This window comes from Chroicocephalus ridibundus, chromosome 2 (genome assembly GCF_963924245.1).
Source record: "Chroicocephalus ridibundus chromosome 2, bChrRid1.1, whole genome shotgun sequence".
Lineage (NCBI taxonomy): Eukaryota > Metazoa > Chordata > Aves > Charadriiformes > Laridae > Chroicocephalus > Chroicocephalus ridibundus.
Genome location: NC_086285.1, coordinates 18,899,281 through 18,917,996, shown reverse-complemented (window position 1 = coordinate 18,917,996; position 18,716 = coordinate 18,899,281). Strand labels below are relative to the sequence as shown.

Here is an 18,716-nt window from a genome sequence, read left to right as displayed (position 1 = left end):
GCATATTCAGAATACTCTAATGTTACTGAAGTTTACAGAAGTTGGTGGATGGGAAGTGCTTTGATGAAAAGAGACAAAAATGAAGCCAAATGTGATAGAACTAATTTTCAGTTGAACAAATTTTCAGTTACAACTGGTTGGGAAACAAGAATTTCTTCCAGAAAGTTCTGAAGAGAACTAGTTTAAATTCTCATACATTAAATTACCTAAACACTGGAGATGGCTTTTTCCTTCTCCCACTTTCCTCTCCTTCAATCACCATTCATCCCGCTTTCACTTTCTTATTTTCCTTTTTTTCCTCTACCTTTCCAGTGGAAAAAAAAAGACAAAGGAGAAAGACGGAGAAATTGTTTTCATAAGAAGAGGTAGAAACTTTTGAAAATCCTTTTGCTGCAGTTCTTCTTTTAGAGAAACTGGTATTTAACCCAAGAATAAATAAATATATATATATATTTTAACATGACAGGCTTTTACTTCAAGCTTCTGCTAAAGCCAGGCACTAACACCCTTCTAGCGAGGAAATTACATCCAACCTTTTAAGGCTACTTTCAAGAGATGCCATTTAATAGGATTGCACTAGGCTGTCTGGAGAGCAGTTAGTTTCTCTTCTGAAGAGCCTACAAACAGAAGATGCAACCTGCAGGCCCCAACGTGCCTGCAGAGCTCCAAGGAAAGACTGGAGAAAGCCATACAAACTGCAGCTGGCCAAGAAACTCTATTTTAGCAATGACAATTCATTTATTTAATGCAAACAAGAGTTTCTTGGCTCCCCCGAGAGCAGTCATTTGGCTTTTATGCATCAAGAGCCAGACCATGAGGCATGTATACATGTACAGATACAGAGGTGCTGAGGTCCAGAAAATTGGCAAGGTAGCTGTTCTGAAGCCCACTCACCACCTGTTTCTCCAGGCAGCACTACCACAGCAGCACACGCACTGCCGCTGCCACAGTTAATGCCTTCTGAGCTTTATTTTAAGGCAAACGCTCCAAGCAGAGGAAGGGACGCCACGCTTGGTCGCACAGCATGCTTCTAGACACATACGTATGTCGTACAAGTGAAGGTCAGACTCCTGAAGAGAAACACGGGGTGAGTCTGAGAGAGCCATTATACGTAGCGGTCAAATATCAAGATGGTTTGGGCTGTTATGGAAAGGGCATAAACCGTATCAGCTGCTGAAGGCCAGCAGGGGCAATTTTGGATGTAGCCTGGAGGATGATGGTTCTCTTTTCACTGGTGTTTCAGAAATATTTCTTCTCTCCTTCCTCTTAATTTCATCCTTGGCTAATTTAGGTCATGTTAATGATGTCTGTAATCCCCTTCTTATAGTAATTATTTATTTGAGCCCTTCAAATCAGTACAAATTCAGCAGGTGAAGAACGTAACACATAAAATTTCTCTTTTTTGCTTTTAGTGGAAAAGGGTGAAAGCAATACCAACTGGTCTCAAATTGGTTTTTTGGAGGAATCTGTTTAAAAATTGCTCCTAAACAGAGGTCATTTGGTAGCACCTCTCTTTCATTCAGCTCTTATAATCGATAACATCTCCAAAAAGAATAAACAGTTGTATAATTTAAACTGATTGTAACAAGTCTCTACTGAGAACACAAGAGCCTTAACTTGCACAGACCCTGACAAAAGCGCAGCTGTGCTAGTGCCGAGGTCTGACCAGGGTAACCCTCCCACCACTCTCAAAGCTTCCATATACGACAGAGAACTTAGAAGGCAGCAAGGCAGTACGCATTTCTTCTTTAAAAAAAGTATTCTCATTTTGGTTCTCTGCATTACTATGGTGACCATAGCAATGACCAAGATAAACTGTACCGCTCTTCTGACACAAGCATTTACTAGTGCACTAGCGTCAAAGGCAATTTTCGTCTTCTCAGATCTACAGTTACGACAGTGGGAACAGGTAGACCAGCTGATCTCTGCAAATGTGCACTATTACTGTCCTTGTTTAATGCCACTTCAGCAAACACAGGCAAATAATTCAGACATCAGCCATGAAATAAATCCTGGCACCAAAAGAGTCTGTGGTAAAAATCGCTGTTCCTCAGAATTGAACATAAACACCAACGAAACCTTATTGTTTTATTTATTTCAGTAAAGTTCTCTTGAAACATATTACAATATAATATTAACAGAGGCAACTGTCTAAACAGTATTTTTAAAACAAGGTAATATTTCAAAGTAGGAAATTTAATAAAAAAGCACCACTTGAAACTTGTGTAGTTTTGACAGTGTACTGCAATCTGCAGAGACCACAGAACAGAGGAAGCATCCACAATATTAAAATAGACTTAACATATTCTGCCCAGTTTTGACTTCATCGAAAGCATAAAAAAATTTGTAGAGGTAATAAAATATATTCAGGAAAAATCTTTCAATTTGCAAAATGTTTCACAGTACAAAACAATGCAGGTCTTTGTCAGCCAAATCCTTTTTCCTCTTGTATGAGCAGCACTACACAACCTAAATTATTTTCCTCCTGTAATGGTCATGTTTTCTGTAACAACCTTGTTGCCCATTATCGCCAGAACATAAACAAAATAACCACCTGCCTTCCTGGATGTATTTACTTCAGCTCTTTCTGTACAGCTAGATTCTGCCAGCCTCATACTTCATCTACTACTTTATGAACACCTCCATTGCAAATGCTCTCTGGCAGAAAGGATTGGAGAGCCTGTCTCCAGCTATTTAAAATATATTCATGAACGTGCTAAAAAGATGCAAAAGAAAAGTTTTTTAATTAATTCCGTACTTCACAGTATTACATTGTGCTACTAATAGAAAGAAACCATATGAAAAAAATGAATTAAAAAAGTTCAAAGGTTGTAAATATAATTGATAAGATATACCTGTCAATAAAACATGCAATTTATTACAGCAAATGGGATAAGTGCCATAAAATTAGCATTCATTGTATATCGTCTGATGCGTCTTGAACTTCATCTTATTTAGGATCATAGTGCACCACTTAACATTGCATGGTATGAGGCAATATATATCATTTTCATAGATGCAAAGGCTATATATTGTGCCGTTAATTAGACTATCATAAATCCACACTGATTCCAACACACTTACTCTAAATTCATGTCACTATAACCAAGGTCAGCCAGTGGCCTCAACTATGGACTCAGGCTTTTTTTTTTCCCCCGAAAGGGAGAGATGCAAAAGCGGCTCAAATGATCAGCCTTTTCTTGCCTGAAATAAGGCTAAACTTGCTGCAAGTTGCAATTAGCATTATGTATTTAATAAGACTTTTTTTCTTTAATCCTGTGAATACCTTATCACAGATGACACTGGCAAAACAGTATTAGATGCATTATCACCACGAGATGGGTGCAAAATACTGCATTTCTGCCATTGCGCACCTAAAAATCTACTCTGAATTTAAGGGCAATTATGCGCATTCCCCCCAGAATCCTCAGAGATTTACTACACTAAAGAATTCATACTCTGCAATCTCTCTTAGCTGTAAGAATGTTCGCTTGTACCTCCCTGGTAGTTTCTGTACCCTTTAATAATGGTGCATTTAAATGCAAGTACCAACCAACACGTACGTAATACAGGATTTGAGCATCAGTCTCTTCCATATTCAAGCAATTCCACTGATATCACAACCTCACTCAAATAAAGCATACTCATACAAATCATGCCGTTAGATTTGCTATACGCTATATATAGGCAAATGCTTATTATATTCAAGTAACATCTGCACTTTGCTAAAGATGTATCAGACTACGTCTAACATCAAATTTTGAGGTCTGCTACACAGGTTTAAACTAGAATGGCTCTTAAGCTGTCATCATACAGGGGAGTGGCAGCCTGTAACCCAACTACATACAGCAAAACAGCAAAGAAAAAAAAAGGCATTTGTCTGTGAGAAATTGACTTTCTTAACTTCCTCTAAAAGAAAACCACAAGCATATAATTTCAATTGTCTTCCCCTGAAGCCTTACCTTAGAAACACCCAGGTCTGCTCACTGCAGAGCTCCTCTTTATGTCATGCGCATCCTTGTACAGACATGAGCTACCTGCTTCTGCAAGGAAGAAGCCCTTTGAGCCCCTCCTCGTGAAATCATCTCTTTGTAGAGCGGAGTTTGTTTGAGAAGATATGATGGCCTTGATATCATCTAGGAAACATTTCACTGGTTTGCCTTACTAAGCAGATGGATATGTCAGAAAAGTTTAACGCCTGCGCCATTTCATCTTTGTTCAATCTCAGTAGACTTCCAGAGTGAAGTACCCAGAAAAACTACTCCACTCCTAGGTAATGCAGCTCTTCTGTATATAATAGATACATGTGTTCTCATTCCAGAAGTCTTCCTCTACCACTAAAAATATCATCTGGAACAGTAACAATATTTCACAAATGCTGAACACCTTTAATATTAGCTTTACTCTATCCTTCCTTACGTCCTTGCAAGAATGAATGAGCCTGGCTACACAAAGGCACCGAGACCTCTGTCATAGACTTCAGGGACACCGGGATTGAATTTACTGCAGTTTGCATACTTATGCTGGCTTCAACACAACATCCAGTGGGGTATCTTGTGATGGACTGCTTAGACTTTGCAGTTGAAAGCAAGAAAAACTACTGTTCTCTCTTTGGAGCAGGACAGCAATTTGTCCAAAGCCTGCATACCTTTCAGTATAAACTTGAAGAAAAAAGGATGAGGGAAAGAGAACCACAAGTGTTAAGGATGCAGTTAGAAAGTTACAAGTAAAAAGAGAACCACCAGATACAAGTCTTGCATTTGGGTTTGTGCTTCCACAGAAAATTATAGGAGGAAACTAAAAAGTGTGACAAACTCCAAAACAGGTGAAGCGCACAGGAAAGTACATATATTTCAGATATATGTACTCAGGCAGACACCTACATTAAAGTTACATCATGCATAGTATTCCTTCTTACAGTGAGGTTGATGTAAGGCAGCCTGTGGGTGCCCTATTAATGTCTCTCCTCTGTAATTACATATGTGACATACACACATCTGTTCTTTAGTAGGGAGGGTGAAAGGAGACTGGAAATAGTTGAGCTATGTGACAGGGCATGCCATTTACTCCTAACAAAAGGAATGAGAGAGTGAAGCAGAATTTGTGGAGGAGAAAGGAGAAAATGAGGGAAAACACTCTACATAGACTAGAAAAAGAAGGAATAGTTTGATGGATGAACTGGAAGAAGACAAAAGTCAGTGTCACTGAATACATCATTTCTGTTTAGAATCAGCTGAGTGATTTAAGGAAAAAAAACCCGAACAACCACCTCTTAAAATGAAGTACCTGTTCAGCAAAGTAAGTATGCTTGTGAACGGTGTTCCTCTTTGGTCAGAAAAATATTTTGTCATTTATAAGAAACTGAATAAAAATTTGCTTAATTTCCAAAAGTCTCATTTTCAAGACATTCTTTTAATACTCATTTCTTTTCTCCAATATACTCTTACTTTTCAGCACAGAAATCCTTCCTTTTCATTCTGCAACTTTTCAGTGTCAAAAACTAAGAACGGGAAAGAGCCTTCACAAATTACTTAAATGCAGATTATTTCCAAATAAAATCAGAACACTCATTATTTCTAATATTTTTGCTGACAGCAATTATTATATTTTGCAAAAACAATGTTCCTTTTTTGACCCATGTCCATGTCTATAATACTAAGCATGCATACTCCAGTGTCACCATAGTATAACCTCTAGTTTGAGATACGTTCTCTCCATTTATAGAAAGCACAACATTTTATAAGATGTAGACAAATTAACCTCAAAGTGCATTTAGTCTTGCTATTAGCCTGCTGCAGTGAAGAAAATGAAAGCAGGTTTCCATTATTTGGCTGTGCTGCTTTCAGTTGCAGTACTAAAAGGTATGGTTTTACCCTCACCTGCAATTTCTTGTGGTCCAGAAATAACTCACTTTAAGAGACTGCTTTATTAAAAATAAGAGAGTTTGACCTGAATTCAAAGTTCCCCTGCCTGAAGATATTAGAAGTAAAATCTTGGAATACTGAAAGCTTTTTTTAAATACTGATCGTTCAATTAAGATTATATTTAAATATTCCTAAAATTGAGAGCATTTTAGTGAGACAACCTGCTCATGTCAACACAGTACAAGGTGTCAAATATGTATAGAATCAGAGTAGAATCCAAATGCAATTTAAACGCCAGTTCTGTGCTGCCTTCACTGTACATAAATTAAGATGAAATCCATAAAATAGATATACTGGTTCCGTGTTCATGAGTGATCTGATTGATCCTTCCACGCACACAGTCAAGAGAAACTGATATCAGTGTTCCGTTGTGTACTGCAAAAGATGCACGGAGGGACACACTGGTCCATATGCTTCCCTCTGGCATCTGACCTCCGATCTGCTGAGCGATTGCTGTGGGTTGCATGTGATCCATGGTCAACTGATTGAGAGTCATCTTGAGCACATTGCATGAGTGGATTAGCTTTAAGTTAAACGCAAGGCTGGCAATTCCCTTTTCGGTAAAAATGAAATACTTATGAGCAAGCTGTCCAGACGAAACCAGCTGTATCTGTTTCTCATTGGATGTGACCTGGGTGAAATCCAGTAATTTGTTTCTCACAGCTCCAGTAGGCAGACCTGTAACAGAAACTGTGGCTGATATGGCACTAGAAACGGCTGAAGGGATCCAGATGAGGCTAAACATACTAATTCCAGAACTATCTCCAAAATACCGAACATTACACTGTGCAGGAGAAAGTATCTCAAAGCTAATCAGATCTCCAGCACCAACTTTGGTGGCCCCAGAAGCAGATATTGATGTGTCTCTGTAATTTACTCCAGATTTAAACACATTCATTAATTCTCTGTTGGTACCATTCCTATTGATATAAGAAATTAAGGAGAAGCCCTCCCGGACACATGTATGACCCATGGAATACAATGCCTGGTGGAACACAAATTTGACAACGCCGGTTTCAGTGAACTTTATAGCTCTGCCATCATGAGATAAACTTAGCATGTAAGGGTCAGAAACAGACGTTATTTTAAAGGTAGGTCGATAGTTGGTTTGGTAATGTATTGCTGTTGACATCTGTGCACTGAGTGCCACAGCACCTGTGTCGTGCGACAACCAAAACAAACTGAGTGGGGTATTAAGATCATAAATATTTAAGTCTCTACTTTGATTGCAGAATTGATTGGGGCTCCTCAAATACACAGAAAGAGTTTGGCTGGGCTCCACTTCAGCAGCACTGCTTAAACTAGTGCTCTGGAAATACTTTCCTTCTGGCTGTTCAATGCGAACACCGCTCAGTTCATAGCCTTCCTCACTGCCATTTAGCTTTAAGGAAAGTTGCAAAAAATTCCTGCAGTTGTGCTTTACTGCAAAATTTAGGTCAGTCCACAACAGACCATGTTGCCTGAATACCAGGCTGTTATCTTCAACGGATAGGATTTCACAGGGAAGCTTCGCCTTTATCTTCAAGTTCAAGCCAGAGTAGACCGGAGAGATGCCAGACTTCACAGAGGGTAGAATGATGTTTGCAGCCCAAGACTCTGAGAGCTTGTTTTCACCGGTTGCTGAACAAACCGTATCACTGACAGTGGAACAAGGCACGGCCACCATTCCATCTTCACATTTTAAACACGCCTGGCATTCCTGCATTTCTTTGTTAAAGAAATACTCCTCTCCACACAGTCCCAAAGCTGCATCTTTCTCAGCAATTCCAAGGCATCGGAAACCACCTGTTCACAGGAAACAGATAACTTTTATTGTCGTACCTTTAAAACAATAAATCTAAGAACTCTACAGCTCAACATATCAAGTATATTCAATAACACATCTAACCAAAAGAGAGACAACAGAAGACAATTATGATTTTAGATCACTTTGTGCTATGAATGGATCCTTGAGAGCAAACAGAGGAAACATTATGGGTAACTCACCTTGTCCAAGTAGAATCCACCGGTTTAGAGTGGGAAACGAGCAAGATAGGGCTGTACAGGGGCAATTCTAACCAAACCCTGCGATGTACCAGATACAATGATATTGCTGGAAGGGCCCGCTCTCCCTTCCCCCAGGTGAAAGGCATGGTGACTAATTGGTGTGCTGAGCAGCAAAGATATTTTCAGCTAACGGAGAGTTGCCCTATGCAAGGAGAAATGTGCGCTGCCTGCCCAGCCATGTTATGGCACAGCACTGCTGTAGCTGTTAATTGCTAAAGCAGTGCTTTTCAACCCAAGGGACATGGGTCCCAGGTATTCTGTGTACAATTTTTAAAGAACCTGCAAGAGACAGCTAGGAAAAAGAAAATTGTAAACAGCCCGCTTAACATCATTATGCAGAAGTCCACACATTTACAAGGTGGAAAAACACTGCCCTAAGACACAGGACAGCAGTGGTTGCAACAGTCTGAAGTTAAAATATAACACTGCTGCAAATAGTAACGAGAATCTCTAGTGGTGCCATTTGAAATTACTTTATTTGACATAAAGCAATTTTGTGCTGTTAAATGGCACTCCATGACCTCGGTGGATCAAAGAACGTGCACCCAAAGAGCAGGTTTTAAAAACAGCCTGTAATTTTCTATGGCAATTTTCCAAGTGCACCGCCAGCTGCCAGTGCCTCCAGCTCTAGCGACCAGTGCCCAGAACCTTTGTGCATGGAGCCTTCAGGATCTAAATCAATACACAGGATTTGAGGCACCCTAAAGAATAACCACTTGCAGTTTGGTCCTCAAAGCTTAATTGCTAATGCACTCACTTCTGCTTTTTTACCACCACAATCAAAACTCAATAATCATCATTCTTATAGCTCTTCTTAAATATCCTTTACTATCTAAATACTGTGTCATATATTTGATTTATTCCTCAGCTGGAAAGTTGCTATAGCTGGGCTGGAATTTGCTCTGAGACTGGGACTACAAGCACTTGACACGGACCCCAACAAGCCAGTTTTCTCCATTGCTATCCCCAAGGAGGAGCTGGCTACACAAACCACTGATACAGGCAGAAAAGCACGCCACACATACTGCAAACTGCAAGACAGAGCAGCATACACGCACCTGGCCCACAAGAGAGGTCAAAATATTGGCTAAAATTCACTTCTGATACTACATTATTCAGCAGAGAACACCAGATACTGTGTTAATTTATAAAGGATTCATATATTCACCCCCATATTTCTTATTCTATTTATATTTCATTCACTTAAGCTATGATTCTCCACTAACACTGATATGTAGGACTATACAATTTATGATGTGAGAACATTCTTTGTGAGACCAAGTATCATTTTCTCAAAAGAGCTCACTGCAGTACAGTAAGATTCTGCCATTTGAAAAAAGTCAAGAGAAACTTAACACTTTGTTCCCCCTGAAAGTGTCTGGCTTTTTTTTTTTTTTTTTTTTTTTTTTTTTTTTTACAAGAAACAAACCACAAATAAATAAGATCACATTTTTTCAACTAAGAATATTCTAGAGAATACAGACTAAACAATCCCAGAAAAACTTCAGTTTTAACCATGGTGTAATTGCTTATGTGACACTTCCTAAACAGTTCTACTTCTCGTATCCATGGCTCCCCTACCACTAAGAAATGCTACCAAATACACAAATACAGCTGCTTCATATAGCAGAGAAGACCCGCAGTAGTGCCTACATATACTTTTTATGCTATTTGCTTCTTTAAAATATTTTAATGTATATTTAAGGAGTTTTGTACATATCGGGTCTTACAAATACATGTGGTGACTACTCTCACCAATTTGCTGTCTAGTCTTTTATTAGTTAGATCTGCAGCAGGTGTTCCCCCTGTAGGTACTTCAAATAGGTGACTTCAAAGCAGCACAGATGCTTTATACTGTGGGCACAGTGGCAAGAGCAGCATCCTACCCCGTGCCCAGAAGAGGTCAAGCAGCAAACAATAGTCAAACATCAGAACGCTAGCACAGCAGCATGCTGTGACTGCTTCCCACTTCTTTTTACTGCCTGACAACCTCTCCCACCTCTTCCTGGCTCCTGCTCTGGGCACTGCTGCACCTGGTTTAACAGTGAACAGCCCAGTTATACTCAAGCTGCTTTTGTGAAACCAAGTGTCTCTGCAGCACGTTCACCAGCCCTCGCCGTTCATGGAGGTCAGGCAATTGCAAGGCAATCAGAGTAAGCCATGCATATATTTTTCTGCTGTTACTACTCTTAACTGCCTGATGTAAAGTTGACATTCAAACAGATTAAGTATGGGAATCCACCTCTTTTTACACCCTCTATGTCAAATTTGGATCATCACAAATGAACCCAGCTAATTACAAATCGGGGCTACCCATCTAGGTTCTCGTTACTCTTCCCCCTGCATCCCACAGTAAGTTCTCTTTAGCTTGCATGGCACTGTGAGGAGAGCGCCTTTGGTTGACTCCGCTTGGTGGGTTCACACCAAAGACAACAGTCTGACCACTGTGACGGTCTAAAAAGGAAACAATGCACCGGACTCCATTTTCACTGACTGGGTACCTCCAACTGTCATTTCTCCTTGATGACCAGCCTTTAATCAAATACCCTAACAACTCTCATCTCAGATAAAAGCAAGAAAAAGCAGCAGGGGAAGAAGGTATGATGTAGAGGGAAGCGGAAGGGTGAAGAAAGACAGTCTCCTAGTTGCATGTTTCTTTATTGTTCTTTGTTCTGTCTCCCTTCACACCGTACAGTGAACATGAGTTGCTACAGATGCAACAACCTTTGCGTGCAGCTCAAGAAACCACATACAACATCTGGAACTCATATGTCAGATCACATCCCTATCTCCCCTACAGTACCCAAAACAGACATTCAGTTTCAGCCTCCCTTTTGACAAGTTAATTGCACTTGTATAAGATAATGAGCCATTGTGAACAGACAGGCTGAAACTAGCAGTCCTCACAAATAAAAAAGAACACTCTCTCCTCCATGACAGATGGCGACAACATTGAGAGAACATTGATTCCTGATCCAGGTGATGGGAAATAGTTCACTTTCACATCTTTACAAGCCACCATTTTCACATCTTTACAAGCCTGGGAGAGGAGTAATAAAGGGAAGAGTCCTTTCCTTTCAAATACATTGCTACTGCCTTTCTGTGGTCTGACACACCACCACTATCCATCTGTTTCTTGGCAGTACTTTGCCTTCACTTAACTTTCCTCCAGCAGTTGTATAGACTCACTCTTGGTCTGGGTCCCCCCATCTGGGAGCCCACTGGATAAATTCATTACAGCCTTCCCTCTTCTAAGCCACAGACTAGAGCAACACCAAATGACTACCACATTGGTGGTTCTTTCCTGGGCTGGGGCCTTGTGGGCTTCCTTCCACAAAACCACCAACTTAACCGAACTCAGTCTCATACTAAAGAAGAGACAAAGCCTTACACCTTTCCAATGTTCTGTCTCAAATTTTGTACCCTAAGCTGTCTTGCCTCTAACTGCTGACTGATAAGGCTGTCTAATAGCGTCTTGCCTCTTTTGTAAGGCTGATGGTACCTCCTCTACAGCATCCACCACATAAAGCAACACTAAGTGCTCTCTTCCTCTAGTCATTTCCAGTTTCCTGTGGTCTTTTTGTAGTAATACCAGCCAACCCACCACAGTTCCTGCCCAGAGGAAGTAAGAAGAGTATAATTGAGCCTATGTCCTCTTTTAACCCTTTTCTAGGACCAATTCCCTCCCAGTTTTTTCTCCACCAGTGGCAGGACAGGAATAATACAAAGTCACTCACAATCAGCTGAAAATAGCCTTTGCCCCTCAGAGACGCCACCCTCTTTTGCTCAATATGTCTATTAGTTTTGTTCTTTTGTGTCTGACTGCCATGAGAAGTAATGAAGGCAATGTCTGCAGTGCAGAACTGCAGTCAAATCTGTTCTTAAGTGTCTGAAAAATTCCCCCAAGCCCCTGCAAATGATGGAAACTGTTGATCATTCCCCAGTATTTGACAATATTGTTGCTAAAAGAGAGCAAGATTGATGGAGGGAGGTCTTATAAGAACCTTCATTAGCTCAAATCAAATATCTACCCCAGTGCAGCAGAAGGAAAATGACAACTATTTTTCTCCATTAGGAATAGTATCTTTGATTTTGACCCCATTTGCACCAGCATAAACAAGAAGAAAAGTCAGGTCATAAGCGAAAATTAAAACCAAAGCATATAAAACCCCAGGAAAATAAGGTAAAAGGAACAATCTAATGCTCCTAGTGGATATGATGTCCAGTGTAGCTCACCGTCCACCAGAACTCCTATCAATTTAGAGCTGAGTGTTTTCCAACCCCTTTGACTCCAACAAGTTGAGCATGTCATGACTCACAAACATATAGGCCTGGGTCCTTATCTATCTTTTCGGCCTGTTCCTGAAGATCTAATTATCTTCATTTTTTAACTATCAGAGAATAAAACTTACCTGGAGTATTCAGGCATTTTATCCTCTCACCACAAATGCTTGGAGATTCAGTGCATTCATCTCTGTCCTGTAAATCACAAGAATCATATTGGAGCACTTCAACGCAAAAACTTAAATTTGAAACAGGCACTTCTCCAGGCTCTGTGACACCCATCTGCCAGTAAGAGGCATGTGTGGGCATGGAGAAGGGGCTGATCTCGTAAGTATGTTGGAGCAAGACAAATTGTTTTGGATTTGCCACCTGTTTTAACAAGGTATTCAAAAAGACTGCGCCGTGTCCACAGAAAGCTAGTAGTGTGCAGATGACAAGCTAAATGGATCGGTTGCACAACTAATGCTTGTTATGATGCATGATCTGTAAGACAACACCACATCCCCGAGAGCAATGCATCACCCGACTGGTCTTAAGGGCATTGTGACAATCGAGACAGTGTTAGGAAAGGCTCTTAAAGACACTTAGACTGGGAGGAAGGTGCTAACTGAAAAACACACAAGAAAGGTATATGATAAAGTAGTATTTCCTGTCAACAAGCCCTCCTTTCACCCTACAGAATGCAGAGGGGAAAGAATAACATGCTATATTTGCATTTAAATGCTAGCATTAAAGAAAACTGAGACCAGCAGAAAAGGGAACCAGACAAACTCTTTCAGGTTCTCCTCTAAGTATCTCGGGCTTAGGTCACCAGCTGTTCAGGCTCATATTAAGCTAAGAATTGGGGGCAACACTTGGCAAACAAGACACTGCTTTAAATATCAATTTCCCCATATATTGAAGGATCTCTAAACAAGATAAAGTGATCAAAGAACCATCTTATTTTGCTTACATGCTGGTTTTGTACTGTATAATAAAATGTACTTTATAATAAAATGTATTTAATAATGAACAATTCATGTTCTGTATTTTTATATGTTAGTATGCTATATTTAAGCTGTAACTAGTTCTTACACTTGTTTTAACTGACAACTTTTGTTTCCAAACTTATAAATAAATATCTGACCTCTAGTTTTGCTTAGTAAAGCCTTCCTCTGCTTTTCAGAGATGTCTAGAAGTTCCTGTAGAGTGGACTGGGATTAAATAAACAAATTTAGCATGCATAAGTATACGTGTTTTAGGATGTCCTTTCCTACCATCACAAAAAGAATCGAAGTCCTACCACCTGTCAGGTTTGGGAAAGCATCATACCCAACAGGCACAAACTAGTGCCCCATTTAGAGCAGTAAATGGTAAAGACAAAACCCACAAAAAACCTCAGGCAGACTTTGAAGTGCCATAGATCTGTTCAGTAAAGCACATGCTTCAAACTGCACCTCTCTAGCTCTCCAAGTAGTTATTTCCAGAATGTTATCCCAGTATGTCCAATACAATACTTCATAAGCAATAATTAAAAGATACAGAATTATATTTCACCTGGCAAATCCGATCAGAGTTTGCAGAACACTCGGCCATTTGAAAAAAACCAGCAGGACACAACGTGCATTTTTCACATTGTGAAGGTGTCTTTTGGAAATTGCAAAATTCATCACTTTCACAAAGGCCACAGTCCAGCAAAGACTCCCCAACATTAATCACTTTTGCATCCACTTCTACTTTATGCACAGAGTATGACTTCTGGAGATGATTTCTGACCTGGTTCTGAAGTCCTTGAAGATGACTTTCAAAATAATTTTGAATATCTTCTTGCAAACTCTGAAAAGACATTTGTTTCACCGTATCAAAAAGCATGCCATATTGGACTTTGATCAGATCCATTTGCTCATACATTTTTCTTTGCTGTTCAAGAATCTCCCGTTGCTGGCTAACCAATATGTGCTGCTGTTCAGCAAGTTTTTGCTGCAAATCGACAATGATCTGCTGTTGGCTTTTCAGCATTTCAGTAAATTTCTCATGCCCTTTTGCAAGGTGCAGCTGTAGTATTAGGGCATCTTCAGATGGAACTTCATTTTCGCCTGAAATACAAATGGTTGAAGAAAAGTAATTTTCCAGCTTGTTGTATTATCTCTTCAAAGGCATTCAGATTTTAATAAGTTAATGAAAAGTCTCACTAAATTCAAGCCATGATTATAAGGCCAGTTCCTTTACAATCTTTGTAGCCCCTTCATGGGACCACAAGGTCATCCATTTCATAAGCAGCAACATTTATAGTTGTAGACATTTAAAAAGTCGTAATCAAGCCCCATGTTTCAGGGCATAAATTAATCATCACTAGGGTTCAATAACAGATTAATCATTCTTATGTACGTGTTTAAATACAGTAAAGAGTAAATGGGCAATTTTCACTGTAGAGGTGATAAAATAAGGTGATAAAACTTGCTGAGAATACTAAGCTATTAAGGGTAGTAAAAGGGTCAATTGCAAAGAGCTGCAAAAGGAGTCGATGATACTGAGTAGCAGCAATAAAATAGCAAAAAGAAACTCAAAAGAGATAAAGGTGAAATGCAGCACCACTGAAAAAAAAAACTAAGCATTTTATATCAAATATTGTACCACTCATCAAATGTTAATATATTATTGTACCACACATCAAATATTATTATTACCACTTGGAAACAATCTTGAGGTAATACATCTAGATACAGATGCTGGGCTACAGAGCAATGTAATCAACAGTTCAGTGCCCAACAGAAGTCAAAAAGGCAAATAAAATGCTAGGACTAATTAGAGCAGGAACATGTAACAGAAGAGAATGTATCATTATGACATTATATTTATCAATAGAGCATCTTTAATACAACATGCAGTCCTGGTTCCCCATCTCAAAAAAGGGCACCGAAGAAGTTGAAAAGTTCACAAAAGGGCAGCAAGGAACATCTAACATACAATACTGCTACAGTATGAGACAGCAGGTAGGACTTTTCAGGCTCAAAAAAAAAAAAAAAAAAGAAACCAGACAACTGTGCTACATTACAAGTGTTCTAAAGCAAGTGGATACGAGAAGGCTCTTCACTCTTACTTCCAATACAATAATTAGGGGACATTAAATGAAGGCAGCAGTTTCAATACATGTTAAAAGTTCAACTACATCCAGAAAGTCACTGTCCCATATATAAATAAAATAAAATCAATTTGCGGCTAAAAGGTACATGGACGTCAATTAGGTTCAGGAAATCTGAGCAACAAACTGTCGGAGCCAGTTAATTGTTAATGGTTCCTAAAATATTTTGCTTTTCAGTTACTTTTATTCATGGCATAAGGCATATTTCAATTTTTATTTTTCAGTATTCACTTAAATATTAAGGTAGTTTGCAGGTTACTGGATTTGAGAAAGACCATGATACAGGAAAGGCCACACTCCACAGTCAAGTTGGAAATTCCAGATGTTGAAATACCTGGTAAATCATACCCCCAGATCTCCTTCCATCTAACAATTGCACCCTGGGCTGCATCAAGAGAACCATGGCCAGCAGATCCAGAGAGGTGATTCTCCCCCTCTACTCTATTTTAATCATAGAATCTTCATGGTTGGAAAGGACCTTTGAGATCATTGAGTCCAATCATACACACACAAAAAAAAAACCCCTACAATCTCTGTCACTAGAGCATGCCCTGAAGCGCCAAATCTACACGTTTCTTAAATACCTCTAGGGATGGTGACTCAACCACCTCCCTGGGCAGGCTGTTCCAGTGCCTGACCACTCTTTCAGTAAAGTAATTCCTCCTAATATCTAATCTAAACCTCCCCTGCCACAGCTTCAGACCATTTCCTCTGGTCCTGTCGTTATTCACTTGGGAGAAGAGGCCAACACCCACCTCTCTACAACCTCCTTCCAGGTAGCTGTAGAGGGCAATGAGGTCTCCTCTTAGCCTCCTCTTCTCCAAGCTAAACATGCCCAGTTCCCTCAGCCTCTCCTCATGTGACCTGGTCTCCAGACCCCTCCCCAGCTTGGTAGCTCTCCTCTGGACACGCTCCAGCACTTCAATGTCCCTCTTGTACAGAGGGGCCCAGAACTGAACACAGTACTCGAGGTGAGGCCTCACCAGTGTCGAGTACAGAGGTGCGATCACTTCCCTACTCCTGCTGGCCACGCTATTCCTGATACAAGCCAGAATGCTGTTGGCCTTCTTGGCCACCTGGGCACGCTGCTGGCTCATGTTAACCTGGCTGTCCACCAGCACCCCCAGGTCCTTTTCTGCTGGGCTGCTTTCTAGACACTCTTCCCCAAGCTTGTAGTCTGCTCTCGTGAGACCCCACCTGGAATACTGTGTCCAGCTCTGGAGCCCTCAGCACAAGAAGGCCATGGACCTGTTGGAGCAGGTCCAGAGGAGGGCCACGAAGATGATCCGAGGGCTGGAGCACCTCTCCTATGAAGACAGGCTGAGAGAGCTGTGTTTGTTCAGCCTGGAGAAGAGAAGGCTCCGGGGAGACCTTATAGCAGCCTTCCAGTACCTGAAGGGGGCTACAGGAAAGCTGGGGAGGGGCTGTTTGCAAGGGCATGTAGCGACAGGACAAGGGGCAATGGTTTTAAACTAGAGCAGGGTAGGTTTAGATTAGACATTAGGAAGAAGTTCTTTACAATGAGGGTGGTGAGACACTGGAACAGGTTGCCCAGAGAGGTGGTGGAGGCCCCATCCCTGGAGACATTCAAGGCCAGGCTTGATGAGGCTCTGAGCAACCTGATCTAGTTGAAGATGTCCCTGCTTACTGCAGGGGGGTTGGACTAGATGACCTTTAAAGGTCCCTTCCAACCCAACACGTTCTATGATTCTATGAACAAGTAGTTCTGTGAAAAGCAGAACCAATACCATCTGATTCTCTGTGGATTTGTGTCTTCCATTTGACTGACTAAAGAAGTAGCACCATCTTTGCTACCTTTCTTCTTCAGAATACAGTGTAACAACCAAGCTGCTTTTGTCCTGCCAGCTGAAAGGATTAACAGCTAGAGGCAAACTTTCAGATGCTCACATTCCACTCTCTCCTCTCTTTAATCACTTCTTACAAAGTTTAAGCAACCTTGCCTACTTTTAATACCTCTGCCCATTGTCAAATATCCCTGAAATCAGCCCATAGGTTTAACAGATACAAGCACACTGTGATTGCCTATTAAGATTTTTCATCAACCTATGTGGGCTCAATTTGTTCTAGAAGTTGGAAAGCATGAACAAATTCCTTCTCACAAAACTTTTGCTCTCAGAAGTCTGGCTTACAGACGAGAATACAGGTAGAGGAGCACAGGTCTTTGCCAAGTACTTTGGCTATACAAGTGACAACACAGTGCAAAAGGACTACCCCATGTACCAGTAAGAGTTATGTCTTCAAAGCAGACGGAAAGTCTGTGAGGAAAGGGGCAGCTTTACCTGGCCAAATAAAGCATATGCACCTAGAAAAATAGTTATGAAAGCTGACATATTGAGGCTTTGGCTACCATGTTGACTACTGTTACTTAATTGTTTCTTGGTAGATCTCCCTGTAAGTTTTCTGAGAGGGACTTTATCCTCTTGTCCTGCATTAATATGATTCCTTACATGCTGGGATCACATATGAGAACAGGGCTCCATGCTAGTACTGCAATACAGTTATCGATAAAAATAACATAAACATAGCAAATAATGAGCAGAATATTCTTATAATACCCAAAAGCCTAAAATCTAAACGAACTCTACATAGTACTAACAGCCATCGCATCTACTGTCAAATGGCATATATGTCTGCCTTTATCAATAACTTCAGAAAGAGATCATCTTGACTTTAAGCTTGAAATGTTAACAAATCCAGGTTTGTAAGGAACAAAGAGTAATGAAAGTAACAGCATTCCACTCTAGGCCTTTTGACCCTCTTTCTCAATGAAAAAGGAAAAAAGAAATAACCTTCACAGAGTTGAGGAAGAGTCCAACTGCACCACTTAAAAGTCAGCTCAGGGAACTGCCTCTGGGAAACTGTGAGAGGGAGTGAAACCCATAGTCAAGAACATATTACCAAACCACTTTTTTCCAAAACCACTTTTCCTCCAGTTCTCAGTGGCTGAGATTTAGAGACCAGTAACAGTAACATTCTGAATGATTCCAGCCATCACAAATGTATAGAAGGGGAGAATAGAGACACTTCTAAGACAGGGTTATTGAGTTCTTCTCGTCCTGGGGATCTGGGCTTTTCTCACACACACGAGCAAAACTATTAGAGCAAAGAAAGGTCAACTAAAGCCCTGATTCAACACCAGACAAAGTAGAGATCATTTTTAAGTAACTTGCTGACTTTCTGGCAGTAACAACAGATATAATTTTAAGTACTGGCTGCAGTGGAGCTTACTCACATAATGGACCAGCTTTCTACTATCTCTGCCCTAAACGGACTTAGAGAACTTTGCAACAACAGCTACATTCCAGTCAGTCAAGGAGCTT

At 40.4% G+C, this 18,716-nt stretch overlaps 1 protein-coding gene across 1 annotated transcript; it reads right to left on the bottom strand.

Annotated features, from left to right (window-relative positions):
• Positions 1–6,085: 6,085 nt before the first annotated feature.
• Positions 6,086–14,252, bottom strand: LOC134512356 (uncharacterized). The gene is made up of 3 exons (XM_063327797.1): positions 13,791–14,252; positions 12,383–12,449; positions 6,086–7,709 (listed from the first exon to the last, which is right to left on the bottom strand). Exons 1-3 carry the CDS (start codon positions 14,250–14,252, stop codon positions 6,190–6,192), a joined length of 2,049 nt encoding a protein of 682 aa, XP_063183867.1. The 3' UTR covers positions 6,086–6,189.
• Positions 14,253–18,716: the final 4,464 nt, after the last annotated feature.